The following is a 24,126-nucleotide window of genomic DNA, read 5'->3' as shown; positions in this document are numbered from 1 at the left end:
TGTGCACTTAAAATATGAATGGTTGCCCCCCTTCTTTTAATTTCTGCTTTCTTATGAATCTAAAATACCTGACAGTATTCTGATATGAGTGTACTCTTTTCCCTAGTTCAGCATCTATCTTTGTGAAACCTGCTTGGTGTGAATGCAGTACTCGAAGTGGGAGGAATCTCCTTGAATAAAGGAAAAGATGGAGGTGCCAACAGTCTGCAGTCAAGATAATGGTACTCCTAACTTTTGCATCTCTTTTTCAAAGAGAAAGAAAACTGACAAAAGTTTTGTTCCTTGGTCTCTGTAACTGTTCTTCCATTGAGTCATGAGAGAGATGAACTTGTCTGGAAGTATTAATGCTTAGTAATTGGAATGATTCTTGATGTTTAATGGTGGTGTGCAGTTAATTTAGAGAGTGTCAGAAGAGAATACCTGGCATTTGTTTCTGGCTTACAGTCAAGGGTCTCTGCAGCTGTATCAAGAATGACTAATAACTGCAAGAGGGGGTTTTTTTGCTTAAGGAAATGATGCTGTATAGTTTGAAGGTTTGTGCTTCTGTATGGAACAACTTGGTCTATTTGAGCCCAGTTTGATGTAGGGATAGCATTCTAGGAGTTAATTAGTACAAGTCATCTCAAAAAGAGACAACCAGTAATGAGGAAAATATCTTAAAAAGTGCCTCCGTGAAAGGTAGCATTCTATTAGGCACTAGGAAGTTCCTGTAGAATAGAATCATTTTAAGAAAACTGTGTTTTGGGAGGTATTTTCCTGTGGCGCTCACAATCAGGGTTCATGGAGTTTATCTGTAAGTGCTTAGATGTCTGCTTTCCAGAAACAGGTGATTCTTTTGATAATGAGGTACATTTCCAGGCTTTCCCAGTTTGGATACTCAATAATTCTGCCTGATGATTGAGGCAAAAGTCCCATCTGCAGAATCTTAGCAGGCAAGTACCTGTATAAATTCATGCATATGGAAAATACCTCAGTGAAACTAAAATCGAAGACAGATCTCACATAAGTGTTGGTAACACTGAGGTCTAGAGCTGATACAGGAAACAATTAACTGTAATAAAAATTGTGCTCAGGAGAGAAACAAGTAAAGAAGGGCTTCCATGTTTAGGTTAGCTGTGGTGACTGGATGATAGTAGCTGATGATATTGTCTGCAGTAGAGAGTACTCAGCTATTCTGGGTCTGCTGGATGAGCTTTAGTTTTAAGAAATTATTATTTCTTGGCTGGTGTAACCTTTGAAGCTCCTAATGTCTTGGTTTTATTCAACACTTCTTGTATTACTATTATTCATTGAAACATGCCAAGTTTAATGTTGTAAACAAATAAATATAAAGGAAAGTCTCCAGTTGCAATCATATTGTATGATTACTTTGGCACTAAAAAGCAAGAGACAGCTTGTGCTTACCAAAGTACACAGGAGTTGAGCACTTACTTTCCTTTGACATGCAATGGGAGTCAGGCATCCAACTCTTACTGTCTCTTTAAGAACCCTTAGGGCTTAATAAATCCAACTTCTAGCATTTGGTATGGTATTGTATTAGTGCTGTTATAAACATTGTGTTTCTTGGGAAGAGTGTCACATAAGAGAAAATATCTGTTGTCATTTTTGAGGTAAAATTAAAATTCCACGCACTCACAAAAATCCAGTATATATCTAGGCCTGACTTTGTGTAACATCTCACCTATTTGTCACATCTTAGTTTCTGCCTCCTTGAGATTTTAGGAAGACACTGGATTTTTTTGGTTTTCCACTGTATTTGAATACTGTTCCTAACAGATTAAGCGCTGCTTCTAATAGCAGGAACGGCTCTTCCCCTTTCCTGGGACATGTGGGTGTGTGTGACAACGGTATGTATTTGACAGGAATTTGCATTTTCATTAGTGATATTCTCCAAAATGTTTGCACTTCTCAAGAGTGGAGAAAAACAGATGGTCCCTGGCCTAAACAGGGTATCATCCAAAAGAAAAGCCTATAAAATGAACACAGCAATTTTTTATGTTTACCTCTTCTCAAGTAGGAGGTACGAGCCTGAACCCAGACTGATTATGTGTGAGACTCCCTGTGTGTATTTCTCACAGGTCAGTTGAAAATTGCTAGTATTGACCTAGCCCTGCTGGTTAATAACATAATAAAATAAAACTTTTATGCAACAGAGTAGATTGCAGGAAACAAGCAAAGCAGACAGGAAATGAGTGCATTTCTTGGAAGTATAAATTGAGGAAAGGTCCTTTTCAAAGGCCTGGGTCACTGTTTGGCTTTAGTTGGTCTTCTATTTGTACTGAAGTGTCTTGCGCTTTTCTGTTTCTTGGGCTCAGGTGTATCTCATGTTCTGACTCTAGTGCTACAAGAACTGAGTTTGCTCTGTAAAAGAGATGTCAATGGCGTTGGCATGTTATATGACCTGCTCAGATCTCGCTGGCTGCAAGCACTTTTAAAGGTAAAGTAATATTCAGCTGTGAAGGCAAAGGTTTACTAGAGGACAGTCTCTAGGGGATAGCTACTTTATATTGCCATATCAGGACAATAAATGCTTATTTACACTAAGTGCTGATACTCCTAATGTCGGTCCTAACATTAGCAATCAAAGTGAACAAAACCACTTTTGCTTTAAAGAAAAAAAGTATTCTATTTCATAATGTCCTAGACATTATGTCCTCTTCTACTTTACACGTGTGTATTAAGGCCGGGGGATGGAGATGTAGGCTGAACACACCACTGCTTAGCTGTCTTTTCTGTTCTTAGACCTCTGTATGGCTATGCATCCCACTTTTTGGTATGGATGCTTGTGAAATTATATTTTTTGGCTTTGCCCACACTGATCTGATGTGTAGTTGAAGATTTTATGCTGTTATAGAACAGAGTTTTGGCTGGTGTTTCTCCCTTGAAGAACTGTACCTCTGAGACAAATTCTGTACAAATTCTGCTTGAATGAGGATTTTTAAAGTCTTTAAATTTAAAGGAAGAAAAACTTGCAGTGGATAAGAATGTCCATTAAGGCCATTTTAAATACAGCAATTTTTTTTTTTTTACGTTAAATTTACTTTGTTAATCATGCCTGCAACTAGAAAAAGGAAGCAAGCTACAAGTCAGAGAATTAATGCTATCAGGCTATTGTCTTGTGTAATCAGCTTTTCTTACTGGAAAATTTAAAACTACAGTGTAACTAGCTAGCTGGATGATAATACGGAAATACAATGAATTATAGACTCAATTCCAGGTGCATTAGACATTAAGGATTGAGATTGCAAGCTCTCTGACTCTAGTTGGACTGAGAAATTCCTAGAAATACAATATTGTCCATTGTGTGTTGTGTATGTATCTATATAATCACGTGAACAGATCATACCATCATTGCATTGTCTTGTCTATCATGGCATGCAATAGATTTATGAATGCCTCCAACACTATCTTGGAAAAAGACCAGTTCCTGTCATGCTGCAGGCACGTGCATTGAATCGTGAGGTAAGACTCTGTGTACATAGTGTATTGCTTTACTTATACCAAATTAGTCAACTTAGCTGCAGATAACAGTGTTTAGGTATTTTTGTATTTCAGGTCTGAGTACACTATATAAACTTGAAAGATTCTCTCCTCTCCTCGCACATTTGTCAAACTATTTGATAACTCTTACTGTGTTAAGGGGCGTGGGGGTGTGAGAAATGTGTACAGCTGTGGTCACTAGACTGCATGAGCCCTGGCCAGTGTAGTGAACACATATGTTATTTGTTTTAATGACTGGCCATGTATTTTTCTTCTCGTGTAACTGTGTGGCTATAATCAAACAGTCTGACATGAGGATTTTGAAAAGCTTTTGGGATTTTTCTTATCGTAATAGCTGATTAATTCTTAAATTTCTGAATTAGTGGGAGAGTTAATGAGTAAGTGGAGAAACTGACACTAGTGATGAAATTGGTTGAGGCATAGGAGAAAAAACTAATTTAGCGCACATGGCACTGTGCCTGAACTAAATTAAGCATGGCTGAGTGTTGTGCAGCTGTGGTTGTATTGTCCAATTCTAGAGCAAACTGTATAGATATGCTCCAAGTCACATAACATGGCAGGGCTTAACACTCTCACCGTACCATATTCCTCTAAATTCAGTTTAGAGCTTTCCAAATCACTTGTCCTCCAGAACCAGTCTCTGTGCTTTCTCTCTTACATTTATCAGGTGGTAGAGTTACTGCGTGAAGCCCCTCAGTCTGGAGAAATCAAAGAGCTAAGACAACTACTGCGTGCTCCACACTTAAAGGCAAGTCCCACGTCAGGAAAGAAGAAGTTTGCTCATAGAGCTGTCTGCAGTGGGAATGGAAAAGAGATGGCCAGCTGTTCACAAGAACTGGCAAAGGAGCCAGAAAAGACGCAGTTTCCTAGTCATGAACTAGCCTAGCTGTGAAATAAGATGCGAACTGTGTATCTGAAGTAGCTGCAGTGGGCTGCATTTTATTTAAGGGCTATGTTTGAGAGAGATGTTTCTTACAAAGTTAAATTCTGAGCAGTCAATGCAGATATAAAACCAAATTTTCCTTGTAATTGCAAAACCTGCATTCTTTACCCTAGAGCTCCAAATAGAAATGTTTCATCTTTTGTATGTTTTCCAGAAGAAGCAGAGTGAAGAACTGTTCTGAAAACTTTATTTCACAGTTTGAATTTTCAAGTGGAAAGAAGAAAATGTCAATGTGTGAAAGGGATCTATGTTCACATAGAAACTTATTAGCTGATTTTCTGTTTTCTGACCCGTCACTGTTTAAAGCTGTTCTATTGTATCATCTTTGCTCATTGGTTGGTTGGTTTGCTTGTTTTTGTTTGTAAAGGCCTTGCTATCTGCTCATGATACTGTGGCCCAGAAAGATTTTGAACCAACCCTTCCACCTCTGCCAGACAACATACCTGAAAATGAGGAAGCTATGAGGATTGTCTGCTTAGTGAAAAACAACCAGCCGCTGGTGAGGGAGCTGTCTGATGTCTGTCAAATTATTTTAACTTACACAAGCATCGATAATGCATCACATGCATATTGGTTTCTTTCCAGGAATGTCACAGACATTGTGTGCATTCTTGTCCAGTTTTTACAGAATCACAAGAATTGTTGGGGTTGGAAAGGGCTTGAGACCATCTAGCCCTGCTCAGTGTGGGTACAACTAGAGCGGGTTGTTCAGTGCCTTGTCCACTTGGTGTTTGAACATTTGGCAGATGTTTTTATCTAATATAATGAAAATGCAAACTGGATTGAGAGCTATTCCCTTGGCCAAAATAGTAAGGAAGGAAGGAGAGACTCTGAAAGGTTCTTTAGTAATCATTTGTGCTTATAGTGGAAAACATTGTATAGCTTAACTAATCTGTTTTAGAAAAAGGTAGCTTTAATATCTGAGATAGAAGAGATTTCTTACAGTCATTCAATGAGGTTATTTTAGTGTGATGGAAGTTGAAGACACTGAAGGACTTAGTACTAATAATGATAACATTATCACTAGATCCATGTGGTGTTAAAAAGGGTGTATCTTTCAATGCCTTTTTGTCATTGCAAAGATCAGACTTGTGATGTGAAAGGAAACTTGCTGGGGTTCTTCAGTGATCAGTGTGTTTTTTCTTTGTTTCTATTTGTCAGGGTGCCACCATTAAACGCCACGAGATAACAGGTGACATAACAGTTGCCCGTGTGATCCATGGTGGGCTAGCAGACAGAAGTGGTATGTGTAATTTGAAACAAAGTGATACAAAAAATTGAACTTGAAATAAGATATTTGAAGTAAGATAATAGCTTAGCTTCTACAGTTAGTCTTCCATTATAGAGCAAGATGATGTATACATTGGACAGCACTGTAAATAGTGGTATGCTGCAGTGACCTTGATTCTGGTTTCATTAATTTTCATATGAATGTGCTATGTCTGAGACTGAATTGAGGTACAAATCCAGTTTTCGTTATGTATTCTCGGCAGCAATACCTGGGTAAACCTGATATGAGATTGATCAGGAATATCCCAAATTGCAGTGTGGTTTGAATACCAACAGCTCATTCCCTAACGGAGAAATGGAAAACATCAGTAGTCCGTGATTCTATAAGATAATCGGCTTTAAGGAATACATAGTAATGCTTTTTGGCACTAGTCTACTAACCACTTTGGCAGCATTAGTTGCTAAGCAATATTCCAAGGAGTTTCCTTGGAAATATCAGTACTTTGTCATCCTAGAATTGAATGTGTTCCATGCTCCTTGGGAAATGTAACATAACTAAAATGTAAAAAATCAGAATAAAATTGAACTGTAATCATTACAAAATAGCCCCTTTTAGTATTTTCTGGCCTTTGCATAGAGAAGAAAACGCAGACTGTAGACAACAGCTGATTAAGTTCCTAGTTTGGTTAATGTTTTAACTGAGCTGAAGGAAAATGTAAAAGTAAACAATATTGTGAAGACTTTGTAAAGGACAGAGAGGAGTCCCAAGGCCTCCCACTGCACCTGGAATTTTTAAGGGTCTGAGTCCAAGTCTCATGGTCTATTAATATAATGGGTTTAGCTAGAATAGGTTCAGAAATTACTTTGGGAAATGTTTCTGCTACTTTTAAGGCAATCGCAAGGCAATTTACATCAATAGACTGTAAACATGTTGATGGGGGAGGTGGGAGGAAATAAAAAACTGAAGCATGCAAGCTTCTTGTGACCCACAGAAATCTGCAGTCCTATCCAGGGGCAATACAGCCTAAATCCAAAATGCCTTCCTGCATACCTGGTGTATGGAAATGTTTGATGCTGACTTCCAAACCTGTGGTACATCTGTGTGCCCCTGCTTCACCTACCCAAGATAATCCATGCTGTGATAAAACTTCTGCTGCTGCTTTCATCCTTGTTTTCACTGCAGGGTTGCTGTATGCTGGAGACAAACTGGTGGAAGTAAATGGTGTTCCTGTTGAGGGACTTGAGCCTGAGCAAGTTATTAATATTCTGGTATTTAATCTTTTTTTATTCTTTTTTCTACTTTGTACCTTAAGAGTAACTGTATGCCGTTTCTTTTATGCACTCATACTCTCTTAGAGGAGACAGTCTGAAATTTTTAACAAAATTCAGATTGTTTCCTTACTGTGGAAGAAGTTCACAACTGCTTATGAAAGCAGAATGTATGAAACCAGAATTAAATCTAACCCCTGTTCAGGACAGAAATTAACTTAATTGTGACCATTCCACCTGCAGCTTCTGCGAAAAATACTTGTTTATTCAGACGTTACTGATTCATAATTTTTCTGGAAGCTCCACTCAGTTAATATTCCACAAGAAACTAGTGGAAAGGTACTGCTCTAATAAGAGTCCATGTTACAAAATGCACTAAAGCGGAGTGAATGAGCTTGTAAGCTATATACCTTGCCTTGCAAAAAAAGGCCGTGGTAATTACTGTCGTCAAAATTCTCATGAAGAAATCTGTTGAGCTGTCCCTGTTACGTGTTATTTTGCCCACAATCTTTCAGGGTTCTTCACTGCAAAGTGTTAGTGCCAGTCAGTAAGGTATTGGAATATGTAATCAATATCAAGTCTTTCTATGTGTTATTTCCTTGATTGTACTATTTCTAGGTATAAGAAATACAAACTCTATTGGAATGCTTAATTCTTAAATATTTATATTTTTCTCTTCCCCCCTTTACATCACTTGTCCAACCAGACTCTGCTGCTAATTTATATTAGATTTCAGTAGAAAAGTTTGGTATGAATTAATGTTGAAATTATATCTATTTACAATGAAACATAGATTTCATTGAATTAAAAATATTTAGCAAGACTTTGAAGTTTCTTTCTTGAGTTGCCTTTTGAAAAAAAATACAGTAATGTCACAATGACTCTGTCTCCCTGAATTCTATTTGTAATACAGACATTATAGAAACCTCAAAGCCATGCTGTGTTAAGCTTGTGCTGCCAATGTTTGGTTATTTGTGTTGAATACCAGTCATATTTTAATTCTTTTCTAATCATTTAGGCCCTGTCTCAGGGGACAATTATGTTCAAATTAATTCCAGTTTCTGATCGGCCTGTCAGCAACCAAACAACGGTAAGAGACATTTTTGTTTTTCTGGATTGTTACTGCAAACAGTTACCCCAATAATGTCTAATGGTGTGATACAAAAAAATGGCATTGCTTAGAAGCTTATTGCAACCCCTAAAGTGTTACTTGCCTTTATGGCTACCTCTCAGCTGACATCAGTATGCTGTTGCTGAAGCAGGAAAGATAGTAAGCTGAAATACAGTTGTGTTAAAGGTAATGAAGACATTTTCAGAGTGATCTACAGGTTGAAGGTCAATTCTTTTTCACAATGTATGAGACAAATTTTTATTTCTCCCTTAATGAACGGATAGGGTTTGGAGCTTGATCTGGTTTTTAAAACTTGACTTCATCATGAATTGACTTAAGTAGCAGCAATATCTGGCCCTGTGATTATAAAGCTCATGTTGTATCTGTCCTAAACTTGGCTTCCCCTTAGTCTTGGACATTTTCTTTACCAGCTCTATGTGCGAGCAATGGCAGATTACTGGCCCTTGCAAGATCCTGCTATACCATGTGCTGATGCAGGTTTGCCTTTTAAGAAGGGTGAAATACTCCAGATTGTGGACCAGAATGATGCTCTCTGGTGGCAGGCCAGGAAAGTTTCAGATCTCAGTGCCTGTGCTGGACTTATACCCTCAAATCATCTTCTTAAAAGGTAAAGAAGTTGTAATTTTTCTGATTTCCAGTTCAAAAATTAGCCAGTTACTCAGACTTTGCTATTTAAATTTTTCATAAGCTATATATAGCAGTATGATTCAGAGTGGCATCTGACAAACATCTTTCCTCTCTCTGTTCTCTAACTTCTTGCTCTCCTTTCCTTAGGAGTACCTATGTGATGACAAGCTTTTGAAAGCACCTGTATCATCTTAAATTGATGTCTGAGAAGTTCACAGCAGTTGCCTAGTCTCTGTGCTAGTTGCTAAGACATCTAGTGCAGTGTAGCAGCTGAAAGATGGGTAGAAATTAAGGGCCCCAGCTGTTTAGGACCATCATCTATGATTAAAAAAAAGGGGGGGCGCAGGGGGGAAGAGTGGGATAATACGTGTATAGTATAAGTGCATAGCTGTATCAAGAAACAGTATTTTTTTTAAAGATGACCTGTGAGGCACGAGGGACCTCTTCAGCTTTGGTCAAAACTGAGTAGACCAGATTAAAAGAAAGGAGGAGGGGGAACCCAAACCAAAAAAACATGCTCAAGGAAGAACAAGGATCCCTTGCCCATTATTTTTACGCTACATGCTTTCAGAACCAGCGTACTTAAATTGCTGTAGCACACTTTTCAGTTTGATCCTCTAACCTTGTCCCATCTGTGTTACCCTCAGGAAAACATAAGGCCACGCAATTGTAGATGATAAGCTTTGATTTGTACTATATGTAAACCTAGCTGTGGTCCATACAATGAAAGCTGAAATCAAACTAGGTTGTGACTGAGGCTGCAAGCAAGAGGGTCTGTGTAGTAACAAAGGCAATAGTACTAGTACCCATAGCAGTAGCACACTATTCTACTTCCAGGAGTCTGTACCATAGTATGGCTTATCTTCCTGTCCTCATATATAAACTCAAAATACTCTAAATACTTCTGGGCTGCTGATTTGGAAATTGCTTTTAAATAGTTCTGATAGCATGTCAGCTTTCTTTCAGGACTTTGCAGTGGGCTAAAACATTGGTAATGTTTCCATTCTTGGTGTTTTCTGTCAGCTCAGTACTGATTGATCTTACATGTAAGCAGTGAATCTGACTGGAGCATAATATGCTTGTGGACTGTTTCTTTAACTGATACATTTATTTCTCTGTAGGAAGCAGCGAGAATTCTGGTGGTCTCAGCCTTTCCAGCCCCATCTCTGTCTCAAATCATCAATGTGTGAGTGAAAATTTACTTGAGTGGTAGAGTAGGAAAGAAAGGTCTTCTCTGTTTCCAGGGTTACTGAAACAGAAGCTCATACAATTCAGTTTAATTCAAAGACATTGTTTCTGGAGCCATATTGTAACCTCAGAAGTATGTTAACTATCTCCAGGAAATCAAACACTTATTAGTAGTTGTACCTGAGTACTGATGGTGGAGGCTGTTGTCTCCAATGTACTTGGGATCTGACTGTGAGAGAAGCTGGGAATTCAGCTCCTTCTGAAGTCTGTAAGATCTAGGAGCTCTCTAGGAAAGCCAATTCTCTCTAGGCTAATTGGGTGTGAATAAGTCTTGAGTTGACAATTGTACTAGCCTGGCTTTCCAGGGACAGAGATAACAGTTCTGCACTGAAAGATGCCATGCAGTATGTTTAGAATGTTCCTTTGTCATCAAAACTTTTGAGAGAAAGATAGAACTTTTTTTCTTGAGGTGTAAGATAAGCTATGCTCCCCATGAGTTTATTCGTGGTGACAATCCAGAAACATTATCCTCTGCCAACTATAACTTTCTGTAAACGTGCAATTATTCCCCAACAAAGAATGTTCTTCCTGTTTTTGCTCTCCCTGTTTTCTTCTGTGGTTCTTTATACTAGTATAAAATTAATTTTTCTCGTGTGCTAACTCCCAGATTGAGTGTGTTTCATTGCCTAGGATTCTTCTTGCACTGATTGCTTTCCTTGTTAGAGCCGGGGCTCTCTTTTACCATAATTTTATTGCATTTTAACTGCTTCAATGGATATGCTGTGGGCAGTAAGCACTGTGGAAGAAGGTAGGAGATCAATATCTGGACAACATTGCATTCCTGTACCTGGAATCAAGATAGCACATAGTTTTACAGGCTTTTTAAGAAGTTGTCAGAAATGAGGCAGTTTGTTAAATACCTGCAAAAGAAACTCAAGTTCTTGTCATTTTTTGTGCTTAGCAGAACCAAAATCAAGCCTTTTTTCAGTTGAAATAGTAGAAGCTTACATTGTCATAAAGTGGAAACTTAAGCTATGCATTATCTTGTAGGGAACTGACAGTTTGGATGGGTTGCTCTGAGGAAGGAAAGACTACATTTCATCTTTTCCTCTCCCTCTTTCTCTGCCATCTTCAGCAGCTGACCTGAGCAGCTCTGAGAAAGTATTTCTTTAAAGGATAAATATAGGCAGAATATGGTTGACAGATGCCCTGAGAATTGCCCTGTAACTGGAAAATAGCTCCTACTGGGCCTATCTGGAGGGGCATGCAAGAACAAGAACGTATGAACAGTGCAGTACTGTGAGCCCACGAGATAGCCTCAGCCCATGAAGACTGTATTTCAGGGACGTGAATTGATGTGGTCTGAGGATGGAGAGGGAGCTGAATCAAATCTTTTCTTTTCCTGTTCTTCCTTGTAAAAATAGTAATAAAATCAACCAAACAAAACACTTTCCTTGAGTGAAGCATATTAGAAAGATGCATACTTTTAAAAGCTACAGGAGAGAAGGGAGTGGAAAATTATATTCTGTCGTGGTTATAATAGATACCTACAGGATAAATAGAGCGCCAGCCATGTTAAACCTTTTATGATTTCAAAAGGAGAATTCAAGTTAGATGTGTTTGCCTCTCTGATACAAGCCCTTCAGAGCACTAGTTTAAGAGCCTTTTGCTCACTAAAGACAGGGAACATCAGTAAGTTGGAGTTAACAGTTAAAATCCTTAAAGATGTCTAAAGCTGATCTGAGCTTCAAATATTTTCTTTCTGATGTCTGAGTTCAGTCTTGTAAGATCTGTAAGGTTTTTTCCTCCTCAGTGTTTCTCTCATTCAGATGAATTTTTTTTTTCCTTGTGTTGATCTGTAGAGGATGACATGCAGATTGATGAGAAGTGTGTCGAAACAGGTAACTGAATTCACTTGAGATTATTCTATTTGCTTCAAGGTAGTAGCTAGTTAAAGCCTTGTTTTGTTCTCCAGATAAAAACACTCATTCTCCTAGTGAACTTAATGGTAGAAAATTCTATTTTTCATACGATGGAAACTTCATCCTATATTAGTGTATTAAAATGAGCTGTTTGCAGTTCTAGTGTACAGTGCTTATAGTGAAGTGTTGTGCCGAAAAGAGGAACCACCCCCAAAATACACGCCTGAATGAGATCCAGCCTCTTTAATTCAGGGTTTTGACTGCGACTGTAACATTACCATAGTTTTGGCCTATTGTAGATTTAATGCCACAGATGATTGTAGTCTTGAAGAACCCACACAATTCGTTGCCAAGAAACTGATCTCGGGAGAATATGTTTTTAGGCACTGAGCAAGAATAGTTTTTTACATGTAAATAGTACTTGTGAAGACACTTAGCTTGACTTGCTCCTTAAAGCAGTACAGCTTGTTCTTCCTTCTCCTGAGGTAATTCAGAAAGCTCTTGTGGAGGGATGTGATCTTGTAGAACTGGGTGGAGAGAGACCAGGCAGTTCATTCAAGTATGGCAAGCTGTATTTTGCTACTTCAGTGTAGAGGGAAGTGGGGAAAGTGTGTGTGAGACAGACTGATTGATAGGAGCTGGAAAATTGATTTCTGATCCTGAAATTCTATAGGAGGAAAATAATTACATTTTGAATTTATTTTAATATCTTTGCTATCTGGATTACTAAACAAGATGAAGAAACATTTGAGTCTGGTAAGTTCCTCTGACCTATCTCCAAATTCCTTGCTATTGTTCTGCTGAGAAAAGGGTGTCCAGAGACAAGCATCTTAAAAACAAGCAGGTGACAAAAACAGAATGCCATTTTAGCTTTAGAAGCTATTCTGGCTTGAAAAGCCATTATGTAAAATCCTGTTGCCTTAAGTCTTCCTCTTGCTCTTTGATTACTTTAGTAGTAATTTTGTTTAGTAGTTTTTGTCCTGTTATCCCACAGTGTGAGTGTTTCTTCTTGTGCATCAGTACCAGATCTGTTTATCAAATCCTAATCAGTTATACCTGTGCAAGCTGTGACAGCAGGGGCTGCACTGATGTCAGTGGATAATTGGATTACCTTAGGGTAACGGAGGCCTAAGAATCCCCAGTGCCTGTAGGAGTTGATGTGGTAAAGAGAACTGTTTTGGATTCCCGATTGTGTGCATGGCTGGCATACATGAAACAAAAATGCTTAATGAATGATTTATGTGTAAGACATACAATCAATCAGTGCTTTTTTTTTTTTTAACCAAGCTGGTTTGGGGTTGGTTTTTTTTTAGGGAACAGCTACCTATTTACAGCATATTCAGAGTTCTGCACAACTGAAGTCTTCTAAAATAAATCATTTTTCCACTAAAATAGATCTACTACTGCTAAACTTCTTGTTTGAGATATTTGGTAATCTTGTGGAGAAGATGTCATTCCGCCTTACACTTGCTCTTCTCCACAAGGTTCCTACTTGCCAGTCAGATCTTCTCCTCTTATCACAAGTGGTTCATTCTCTTCCACCTCTTAAGCAATGCCCAAAGCTTTTAAGACAGAACCATCAGGTCTACAGGGCAGTCTTTTGTTTTCAGGCTAGGATGTTTCTGATAACTGTACTTGGGGATTACTCTTGCAAATCCTATTCACTACTCAGTGCTGAGTCAGCTCTCTGCTATATCCAGACAGTCGGAGGAATGAAGGTGCAAATATTTGCTATCCTACATTTTACTTTAACCAGTAGTTGAACATCTGTGTGATGTATTTTGCAAGTACAATACTGACGTAGATGCTGTAGCTGAGTGTCTCATTCTTTGGGAACTGAGAATTTATGCTCAAACAGGCATATTTTAGATTTAAAGCCTGCAGTACCTGTTCCCTAAACTTCCTAAATGCATTGGATGATGCTGGTTGGATTTTTTTTTAATCTTAGTATAGACTGTCTTCTCAAAACTAATTGTTTTATGTCTGTCTCCATCTAAATGTGCAGAGGAGCTTAAAGAAGGTAACACAAACTTTTTTCTCCCTGTCTCCTGTAAGCAGTAATCTATTAGAATTTATCTGTGTTTATTGCATTACTAAGAACTACCGCTCTTCTTACAACACCCAGTAGCTGAATTGCTTGTTCCCAGTAGGAGTCCACACTGCACTCCATACCATAAGACAGAGGGTAGATAAAGCAGAAATGCTCAAAAAGATTTGAATGACAGCTCAAAAGACCTGAAGATAGAAATGATACAGGCGTATGTCAGCTGAATGGTACTCTGAACTTTGCTCTGAACGAGCAGTTTTTTGTCGAGTATTTTTTTTCTACAGTCATAAACAAGGAGTTGTTAGTACCTATAGAAATGTAGGAATAAAACTGTATTTTAAAGGAACAAGTAGTACAGAGTGTACAGATGTGAAAGAAGAGTAACTAAGATGCATCTAATTTTGTTTTGATACTTGCATGCTTATGAGATAACTGTCAGTCAGAAGAATGTAGTGCTAAAAGATGATACATTTCATGCTTTGCAAATGAAAATAATGTTCTTGCCTTGGAACAATCATTGCCTTTAAAGATATGCCTATGTATTCTGTATCTTATTCTTGCTTTAACAAGGCCTAAATAAAGGGAATACACAGCTTGGATAACTACATGCCCGATTACAGGAAAATTAGGAGTCCTTTTTGAAAGGAAATCTAAACACTGCTGACACCATTTTTTTTCCTTAGTTGTTTTCAAATCACTTTATAAAATAGTTTCTAAACTGTTACAGCATTGATCTATTGGGAAATGGATATTTTTGAGCCTTATAGGAGATATTTCATTTAAAAAAAACCCCAAACAATATAGAGATTTAGAAGGCTTACCTGAATGGTTAAGCCTTCACAAGGAACAGCATGAGAACGGGGACAAAGAATTGGAGAAACAGATTAGTCTGGGATGTTGGAGTACAGATATTACTGATCCAAAGATAATTAAAAAGTAGTAATAAAATCAGGTCTTCATTCTGCCTGAAAGGTCTGAGCAGATACATGTTGCATTCTCCAAGCATGCTATTGGGCAGAAACGGAGTTATAAATTTTTTATTTCTGATTTTGTGCTACTGACTTGTTGGTTATTGTAATGTTTAACTAAATAATTCTTGTAAGCTAGGTTACACCTGAAAAGCTTAAATTATGTGGAGTTTTTTTCAGTAGAAGTATTTCAAAACATTGTCTGGTGTCTAGTTATCTTAGGAATGAAACAAATAAAATCTTGAGTTTCAAATCTAATTTAGAAAATACCAAGACTTTCTAAGTTTAAATTTTCTCTTACATAAATATTGGTCCTTTGAATTGGTCATTGATCATGTCAAATATTTGAGTATTTCATGTTATGGAGTATTGTGCTTTTTTTATTAGATTAGGCATGGTACTTCCATATGTTTACTGAAACACTTTCATTTGGGATCAGCAATAATTGTTAGCCATCTAACTCTTAAGCTTTCACTGTTCCTTTTTTTTTTATTTCATGAGTATTTGTTCTTCCTATTCTAGAAGAGGAAGAATTTGGTGAATTTGGTCAACGAGTCTTTATTGGTACGCAATGACTAAAGATAAGTAAGATGTTGGGGGTTTGATCTAGATTAAGTGCTTGTCTGACGTTAAATCTAAAGACATACTGCACTGAATTCTAACTACTGTCTTCCAAACTTCAAGAAGTCGCTTTCCTCCTACTAATGCTTGTTCTCTCCATTTAAATCTCTCTTCTGTTAGGCTTCTACTGAGACCTGGCCACCGCTATTTCAGATTGACTGGCTGTTAAGATTTCCCTTACTTCATGATTTATTTTGCTAGAGTGTAATGTTGTCTATCATCCATTAAGAATAATCATGAGGGCTTTCATTAGAAAAGTAGACCTACAAGTGAGGTTTTCAGAGTTGGATGGTACGGTGGAGCAACAAACCTATCCCTGTTACTAAACCACAGTGACCTTTAAAGTATTTGGATTCATTCTGAAGGCCGGAGCAAGCATTCCAGACTTGCTTTAGGAGAGTAAACCAGCTACACTATCAAAAAACAGTTGACCTGTTCCCCAGTGATGCTTTATGTGGCCAGAAACTTCTCCTTTGGCTTGTTTTGGGGGATCTTTTGGGGGTCTTTGATTCTGGGTTAATTTTCAGGTGACTTTCAGTGAGATTTGACCTCCTCTTTAGCTGTCTTTTAATACTCACCGGTTCTACCAAGCTGACATACCAAGTGCAGCAATGAAATTCACCCTGCAAAAAGCTCAAAAAACCAGTATGTTGTGTGGCTTAGAAACAGACACTCTAGACTAAAGAACTAGTTGCCTGTATCTCAGGTGTATTTTCCAGTACTGATGTATTTGCCCCTTACAGCTGGTTTCCGTAGAAGTATGCGCCTGTGTCGCAGGAAATCCCGGACCAACCAGCAGTCATGTTACACTCGGTGCCCCAGCAGCTGTTACAGCACTCTTGCAGCTCCATATGAAGAGGTGGTTAGGTACCAGCGGCACCCAGCAGACCGCAACAGACTAATTATACTTGTGGGTAAGAGGTTAATTACTTTCTCATGCAAATTTCAGAACCTGTAACAGAGGGGAGGAAGCAGTCAGTCATGGTCTGATCCACTCAGGTTTCCTGCTGCTGACTGCAGTGGTTGCAAGACTGTGCAGGTAGCTCTCAAAGCAGTACATCAAGAATGATTGTAATTTGACCCCATTATTGGTTTTAAAGTTTGATGTATGTGTCATCTTCTTTGCTTGAGATAGCGAATGTTGAAAAAAAAACAAAAAGTCCTTAGAAGAAGCCATACAGTTATGAATGGTGATTGATAATGAATTTTATTAGGGAAATGGTTCAGTTTTATATTCAGTTGGGACTGCTACAGAAACTGATGAGAAAACATTTGTAACTTACATGGAGGCATTTCTACAGCCAGTGTTAAATGCATGGATATGGTAAGAATGTTTAAAATTAAACTCCAGACTAGAAGAATCTCAATCTTGGGCAGTAGGGAAAGTTAAAAAGATGTCTTTAATAATGCTTGCTATAGGAAATACTGTATTAAGTGGGCTGCAGGCTCTCAAGTAGTCTTTAATGATAGTGACTGAAAGGAAGCTGTTGTTCTGCAGTGTTCCATGATCCTGATAAAGCAAACTGGTAAAGGCAAGTCCATTGTCCTTTCTAAGTCTGGAAGTATTTGATAATATTTTTTTCTTTTAAAATGGTTTTGCTGAGTTGCCTCCTGGGTATGACTATATTGCTGGGAAGTGATTTGTACCCTGAATCAATCAAGATGCTTCAGTCACTTCTGGTACATTTTTTTGGAACTTATTTATATATTTCATTTGTCTGTGTGCAATGTGTCAGAAAATGGGGGGGCGTGTGTAAAAAGTGCCTCTGTCAGTAACAGTCGCTTTTCCAACTTTTCAGGTCCTGCAGGAGTTGGTGTGAATGAGCTAAGGCGAAGGCTTATCGCAAGTAACCCACGGGAGTTTCAAAGTGCCATACCTCGTATGTAACGTTCTTCCTCTTTCTCCCACTACCTCCTTCAAACATGATTAGGAAATGTCAGGTACCTCCCTCTTGCCTTTGTGTATTCATACACTCTTTGCTGCATGGCTGTTTTTTCAGCTCTACTGCAAGCCAGAGACATTTGCTTTTATAAGGGTTAGTTTAAATATGATCTTTCTCCTTATTTTGGCAAATCAGCCAAAGCTGTTTTCAAGTTACAGCTCCTGAAACTGTTAAAGCTTTATGTAGCAGTAGATTATCTGCATGATTTTGTTTAATCTTGATGTTTGTTTTTCCTAGATTTAAAAATGTTTCTTAGGGATATTGTAAGTTCGTAGTGTTTAAGTGGTCAGATATGCGAGTGAAGGCAACAGAAGTTGGTGCTTAATAGGCTTTGCAGCTTTCCTTATTAGCCTTCAAGTCTCAGATGAGACTTACACAGCTTAATTTCTGACGTAATAACTGAAATTGTTTCTACCTGTGCTTATTTGGTTCATGCAATTTGGATAACCAAACAGGAAATGTATGAATCTGAAGCTGGCTGAAAATTCAGCAATTCTTTTGTGCTCAAGATCCCAGATATGGGGAAGGTGCAAGTGTGGAAAGGCTTGTGGGATTTTTCTGAATTAACTCTAATCAATTTTACCTCAGAGGAGTAAAAGAAGTTGTGCAACTGGTTCCAAAGCAGTTCCTGATTGGTTTGAGTCGCAGATATTTGGATTAAACCGCTCTCCTTCCATTCCAAGAAATATAGATGTGCTTTGCTGATTTTCAAGGACTTGCCACTGGGCGACCAGTAGAGTAGACAAAGCTTTTGCTCTGGATTAACAAATTGAAACAACTGACTTTATTACTTACAAAAATACTGATTTATCGTCCTTCATGAAAGTTGTCTCACTTTCATTTATAAAATTACTGGAATTTACTTGCAGTTGATTTTGGCTTTGTATGTGTGTGTCTGCATACCTCCTTTCAGACACCACTCGTGTTCAGAAGAGTTACGAAATGAATGGTCGTGAATATCACTACGTATCAAAGGAAACTTTTGAAAACATGGTGTATAGCCACAGGTAAGTAGGAAAGACAAAATAAACTTTTGTTACTTAAAATGTAACATGATGTAAGAAAAGACAGTTTTGTAGTTAGGTCCCAAATCTGGGCTCCTCCACTCATACTTACGATGTATGTGTGGTGTAAATTTGGGTAAAACTACTTGAGCCCATTGCTTCAAAAACTGTATTTATGCAGTTGCAAATAAGCTCCTCTACAATTAAATCTCAGAATCCTAAAAGAAAGTGGGATCTCCAGTCCTGAGCTCATTTGATGTGCTTGTAAGCTGAGTTTAACTCTCCTAGAAACCAGACAGTTCTCTAAAATTGAGCAGTGAGTCAGACCTGTTCCTGATCTACAACTCCATTGCAGAATCTCTCCAGTGACAACATCTCCATGTAAGCAGCTGAACTGTAAGGGCTAAACTTTCAGAAGTGTCTGCTCCTTACCATGCATCAATAATTCCTCTAAGACAGACCAGCTCAGCACCTGAAGCTACACTCCTTGAGCTGTGCCAAATGCTTTCAGATCTTCTGATTTATGAAGTTATTTGTACTATATAAATGACAAGCATTTTATCATTAGAATCACAACCTCTAAAGATGTAATTTGTAACAACAAGATGAGTAAAAAACGCATGCTTTGAAGATGTCAAACTGTAATGGTTCTGATTTTGTGCCCAGTGTAGTGGGAAAGAGCAAAGGTGGAGGTTGTTCATCAGTGTTCTCTATGTTCTATGATCATGCAGTCTTGATCACTGGATTACCTTTGAAGATTTCACCCTTAAATGGAACCTTTTTGAGACTCAAGTGCTCTTTCATTTTCCTTCTTCCTCACCGCTGTTGCAGAATGCTGGAATATGGGGAATACAAAGGGTACCTGTATGGTACCAGTATTGATGCAGTGCGAACAGTCCTTGATGAAGGGAAGATCTGTGTAATAGATTTAGAACCACAGGTGAGTTGTAAAGGGCCAGGGAATCTAGATTCCCTATCTCCTGGAAGGAAAAATAATTCTCTGTACATTCTTGAGCTATTGGAACAGTGTTAGTTGCTTTGTCTTGTTTTTCACTCTAGCTCATGGTGCTTATTAATAATAGATTATTCTTTGCATGGGTCTTGGTGGGGGGATACTACAGTGACAAGTATGTACAGGTCAGTATAGTTCACTTGTTTCCAAGTCAGCAGCTGCATTATCAGGTAGAATAGTACAGAAATGAGTTTTCATACTTGCTTAAAGCAAGGATTATTCTTTCATGTGGAGACTTGCATGGGATTTCCTCCTCCTCCTACAAGCTCTCTTAGTTGAGAGTTCTGTCCTTCCATTAGCAATCTCTGAACACCCTTTGGTAAAAGCAGCAACTATTAAAGTAATTGAGCAAAAGCATGGATTATATCAAGCATCTATTTCTCTTCAGAAGTAACTTAACAGCTGGGAGTAGGCTGCTGGCGCACATGACCAAACAGCTCTACAAGAACCTCCAGCGAGTGCTTGCTGTGTAGACCACTGCTCATCTAGGGACCACAGTTTGTAGAAGTTTACTATTATGAGAAAGGGCAGCTTGCACATATGCCCTAGCAGACATTGGCAAGAGGTGCTTCAAATACTAGGGTGATTACCGGATGTTTCTATACTGGGCATTGCAAAAAAACTTCAAATGCAATCTTTGGATTCTTCTGTTTTGTTTTTTTTTCTTAATTACTTTTATTACCTCTAACACTTTCAGAACTACTTACCATGCTAATCTTTTCACTTAGACACTATTCACTTTTTCTTCTATCTTTGCATTGAATTTGCTGATGAAGATAAGACTAATAAAGGCCTGAGTTTGTAAATAGCTAAGAGACTTAAAGCTGTGTCTAGCAAAATGTTACTGAACTTCTCTGAATTACTTGCATATTTAGTACTTAGGAGTTAGGCTACTGGGTTTCAACATCTCTTCTAACTGAATGTAAAGAGACACCGTTACTCAGTAACTTTTAGAGACTTCCCTCTAATTATGCAGAGCCAGTGTAGTCAGTCTTAAGTTAGCAGTGGTTTGTGCTGTTTAAAATAGAAGTTAAGTTACAAGACCTGTGGGTTTCTAGTCAAAATCCAAACCACTATAAGGGGCAGATTAGGCCACACTTTAGTCTTCACTTAAGATCTAAGAATGACCTTGGATTTCTTCTGCTACACTTCTAAACAAAAGCGAGAAGGGGGAGGGGAAATGTAATCTTGTATCCTGGTTTCAGCTGGGATAGAGTTAATTGTCTTCCTAGTAGCTGGTAGGTGCTATGTTTTGAGTTCAGTATGGGAAGAATGTTGGTAACACTGATGTTTTCAGTTGTTGCTAAGTAGTGTTTACACTAAAGTCAAGGATTTTTCAGCTTCTGATGCCCAGCTGGCGAGAAAGCTGGAGGGGCACAAGAAGTTGGCACAGGACAGAGCCAGGGCAGCTGACCCAAACTGGCCAATGGGGTATTCCATACCATGGGACATCCCATCCAGTATAGGAACTGGGGGGAGCGGGGGCGGGGGTCTCGCTGCTTGGGGACTAACTGGGCGTCGATCGGCAGGTGGTGAGCAATTGCTCTGTGCATCATTTGTACATTCCAATCCTTTTATCATTACTGCTGTCACTTTATTAGTGTTAGCATTATCATTATTAGTTTCTTCTTTTTATATTCCATTAAACCGTTCTTATCTCAACCCACAAGTTTTACTTCTTTTCCCAATTTTCTCCCCCATCCCGCTGGGTGGGTGTGGTGCTTAGTTGCTGGCTGGGGGTAAACCATGACATCTTGCTACTTGAACAGATGTGCCACTATCAGTGTTTTAGGCTATGAGTTTAAAGGACAAGTTTGGGGAAGGCTATGAAGTAATGGCTCATAGCTATTCTTCAGTAACTGCTGTGAGGTAGAATTACTGCTAAGTTGCATACTTGTATTTTAAATTTGGTGGCTTGGCCAACTTTACATGCTGTGCTTTTTTTTCCTTTTTTTTTTTTCCCCTAGTTCCCTCCACAGCTCTGCAGTAGCTTATTAGCATCAGGGAATGTTACACACACAAAGATTTCCAAAAGCAGGATACTTTCTTCCCGTATGGAGCAATAAAGGTGTACTTGTTCCAAAGGTAGCTCCCCAGCACTTTAAAAATGAATCTGAAATCTGTTTTTCTATGTCGTTGATTGTAGAGATCTGTTAATGACAATGTCCAGTCATTCACTGGAGTTGAAAGCAACTCCTAATAAGGTTACCAAGCAGAATTAAGTGATTGGTATACTGCAGTTGTTAACAATGTCTGGTCCAGGGATTATTAGTGAGGTCATTTTAAAGTAGGTGTTCCTGAAAAAGATTACTGATAGGTCTGGAGATAACAGCATGTTGTAAACAATTGGCTTTTTATGGGAGTAAAACTGGGATGAATACACTTGAAATACTTTAACTTTTTTTACCCTTAATTTGCAGGGCATACAAGTAGCCCGGACTCATGAATTAAAGCCCTACATTATATTCATCAAGCCATCCAGCATAAACTGCATGAGGCAGACTCGTAAAAATGCCAGGATCATTACAGATTATTATGTGAACATGAAATTCAAGGTGAGATTTGGGAATAGAAGAGACTCAGTTTATTATTCTGGGATTCTGTGTTTAGAACATAATGCATTCTACTGTGTTACTATGTTAACTCTCTTAAAAAAAGATTATTGTGTCTTTAGGATCAAATCTAAGTTATTCTTGTCTTTTTCTGTTTGGTTTGTTGGGATTTTTTTCCCTGTCCAGATTTGCTATGAAGCGGAAGGGTTGTAATTTGTACCTGGGGGATTGAGGCATTTTGCTTCAAAATGTCTTTAAAGGAGAGGCTATTTTTTAATATTCTTGTTTTAATTAACTTCCTTGTGACAAGATTTGAGTCAACACATACATTTACTGTTTGCACTGGAATACCTGCAATGCGCTTCATTCAGTAATTAAATTATTTTTTCATGTAGTTATAAGAATGTATTGTTATTTTATGTATGCTAAATGACAGTATCAATATGAATTCTATACTAAGTTCTATAGGTTAAAAAAAATCCTGCTTGTAGGAAACGCGTATCTTGTATTTACAATGTGTCTGGTACATTGTCACAATTGTTTCCATGCAAATTATAATCAAGTCTAGCATCTTAAAATTTTGGAGACCTCAGTCCATAACCATGGAAAACATGGAAATGAATCATGATTGCTATGGCAGAAACAAACATGAACACTGGGGAAATAAACTAAAATGTGGAACGAGAACACAAGTATTAGTGGATTTGCCTTTCAGTCCCTAACATCCTCTGTCAGCAGGATAACCTTTTTGGGGCAAATGGAGCATACTGAGACAGAAGGTATTTCCTTGAGAAGGATATGGCAGTCAGCTCTGTTTGAGAGACTTGGAACTGACTGCAGCAGGCGTAAATGAAATAAAGTACACAGGCACTATCTATTCACCTCTTGTTTACACGGCCCAAGGTGTTCTGCAGATGCCATGCAGGTATGTTTCTCTACACAACACAAAAGCTTTTATAGACTTACTCTGTGTCTCGCAGGAAGAAGATTTACAGGAGATGGAAGATTCGGCTAAGAAAATGGAAGCCCAGTTTGGTCAGTTCTTTGATCAAGTGATTGTGAATGACAATTTACAAGAAGCATCTGCGCAGCTGCTGTCTGCAGTCCATCGTGCACAGGATGAGCCCCAGTGGGTCCCTGCAATATGGATATGCTCAGACACTCAGCCCTAATTCTGAGCAGCAGGCAGCTTCAGAAAGATTACAGCTTATGTTTTACTTGAATAATCCTAATGTCAGGATTGCAAGAATTTATCTTTGTATGTGAGGGATTTGAAAGAGGATTAGCAAAGAAGCTGTTACAGGAGATATAATCATACTACGTTCTGTGTAGCTCTTCAGCTTTTTATGTTACAGTTGCATCCACTTTTGTACAAAAAAGGAAATATTGTGAGCGCTCAATTACAAGAATAAAGAAAAATCTATTTTGTTGCATGTATGTGCATAATTTACTCGTACACAGCTATGGAAAAGTCCTTTCCTTTCTATTATGGTCATTCTGGTACTGTGATACCTGTACATTCTGAAAGCCTTACTGATAAATGATACTCAGTCAATACTCAGTCTAGAGTATGCTCTTTTAGCATGCTGTCTTTGAGCAAAGAGTGTTATTTATGAAGGTATTGCTTTGCTGCTTATCCTTTTTACCTTTTAAGACAGGAGCAGAGTGGTGGTGTCACAATAAAAATTACTCTAGAACCTACACTCACCTTCACAATACATGTAGCATGTATTTTCTTTTGTTCCATCAACTCAAGTGAGTAAAAGCTCATAGAATGTGGACTTACCAAAGAAGGAAATTGTCAGAAGCCCCATTTCCTATTGGCTTGCTGTACAGGAGCTGGCTCTTCTCATCAAACGGTGCAGTGCTTGTGGCAAACAAATTCCTCACCCTCTTCACCTCATGTTGCAGCTGTCTTGTCCCCTGAGGAACACAGATGATTATTCTGTTGGCCTACCTCACCTTGAAGGAAAATCAACAGGAGCAATTTAAAGAGTCTAGAAAGAGATTATTCAAAGCCAAATATTGCAGCTACCACCATACCTTCTAGTGTCAGGCCTAGTACTCCTTGTTCAGAGGTAAAATACTGGAGAGACCAGCATCCCAACATGTCACTGGTGTGGGGCAAGTACAGGTAGAGGGTGAGACTGGTGCCAGCTCTCTGCTG

General features: G+C 38.4%; 1 protein-coding gene across 1 annotated transcript; it reads left to right on the top strand.

Annotated features, from left to right (window-relative positions):
- Positions 1-124: 124 nt before the first annotated feature.
- On the top strand, positions 125-23,395 carry MPP4 (membrane protein, palmitoylated 4 (MAGUK p55 subfamily member 4)). The gene is made up of 21 exons (XM_010564903.1): positions 125-221; positions 2,316-2,437; positions 3,385-3,462; positions 4,169-4,249; positions 4,812-4,943; positions 5,606-5,687; positions 6,858-6,943; positions 7,962-8,033; positions 8,486-8,682; positions 9,824-9,888; positions 10,681-10,698; positions 11,753-11,791; positions 12,548-12,568; positions 13,818-13,832; positions 15,350-15,391; positions 16,192-16,362; positions 17,248-17,328; positions 18,305-18,398; positions 19,227-19,335; positions 21,828-21,962; positions 22,940-23,395. The coding sequence occupies exons 1-21, from the start codon at positions 188-190 to the stop codon at positions 23,129-23,131; spliced, it is 1,866 nt and encodes a 621-aa protein (XP_010563205.1). The 5' UTR covers positions 125-187; the 3' UTR covers positions 23,132-23,395.
- The last annotated feature ends 731 nt before the right edge of the window (positions 23,396-24,126 follow it).

Source organism: Haliaeetus leucocephalus, unplaced genomic scaffold, assembly GCF_000737465.1.
Source record: "Haliaeetus leucocephalus isolate CR32 unplaced genomic scaffold, Haliaeetus_leucocephalus-4.0 Scaffold1, whole genome shotgun sequence".
NCBI classification, from domain to species: Eukaryota; Metazoa; Chordata; class Aves; order Accipitriformes; family Accipitridae; genus Haliaeetus; species Haliaeetus leucocephalus.
The sequence above is the reverse complement of the archived record's forward strand: the minus strand, read 5'-3'. Positions and strand labels throughout refer to the sequence as shown.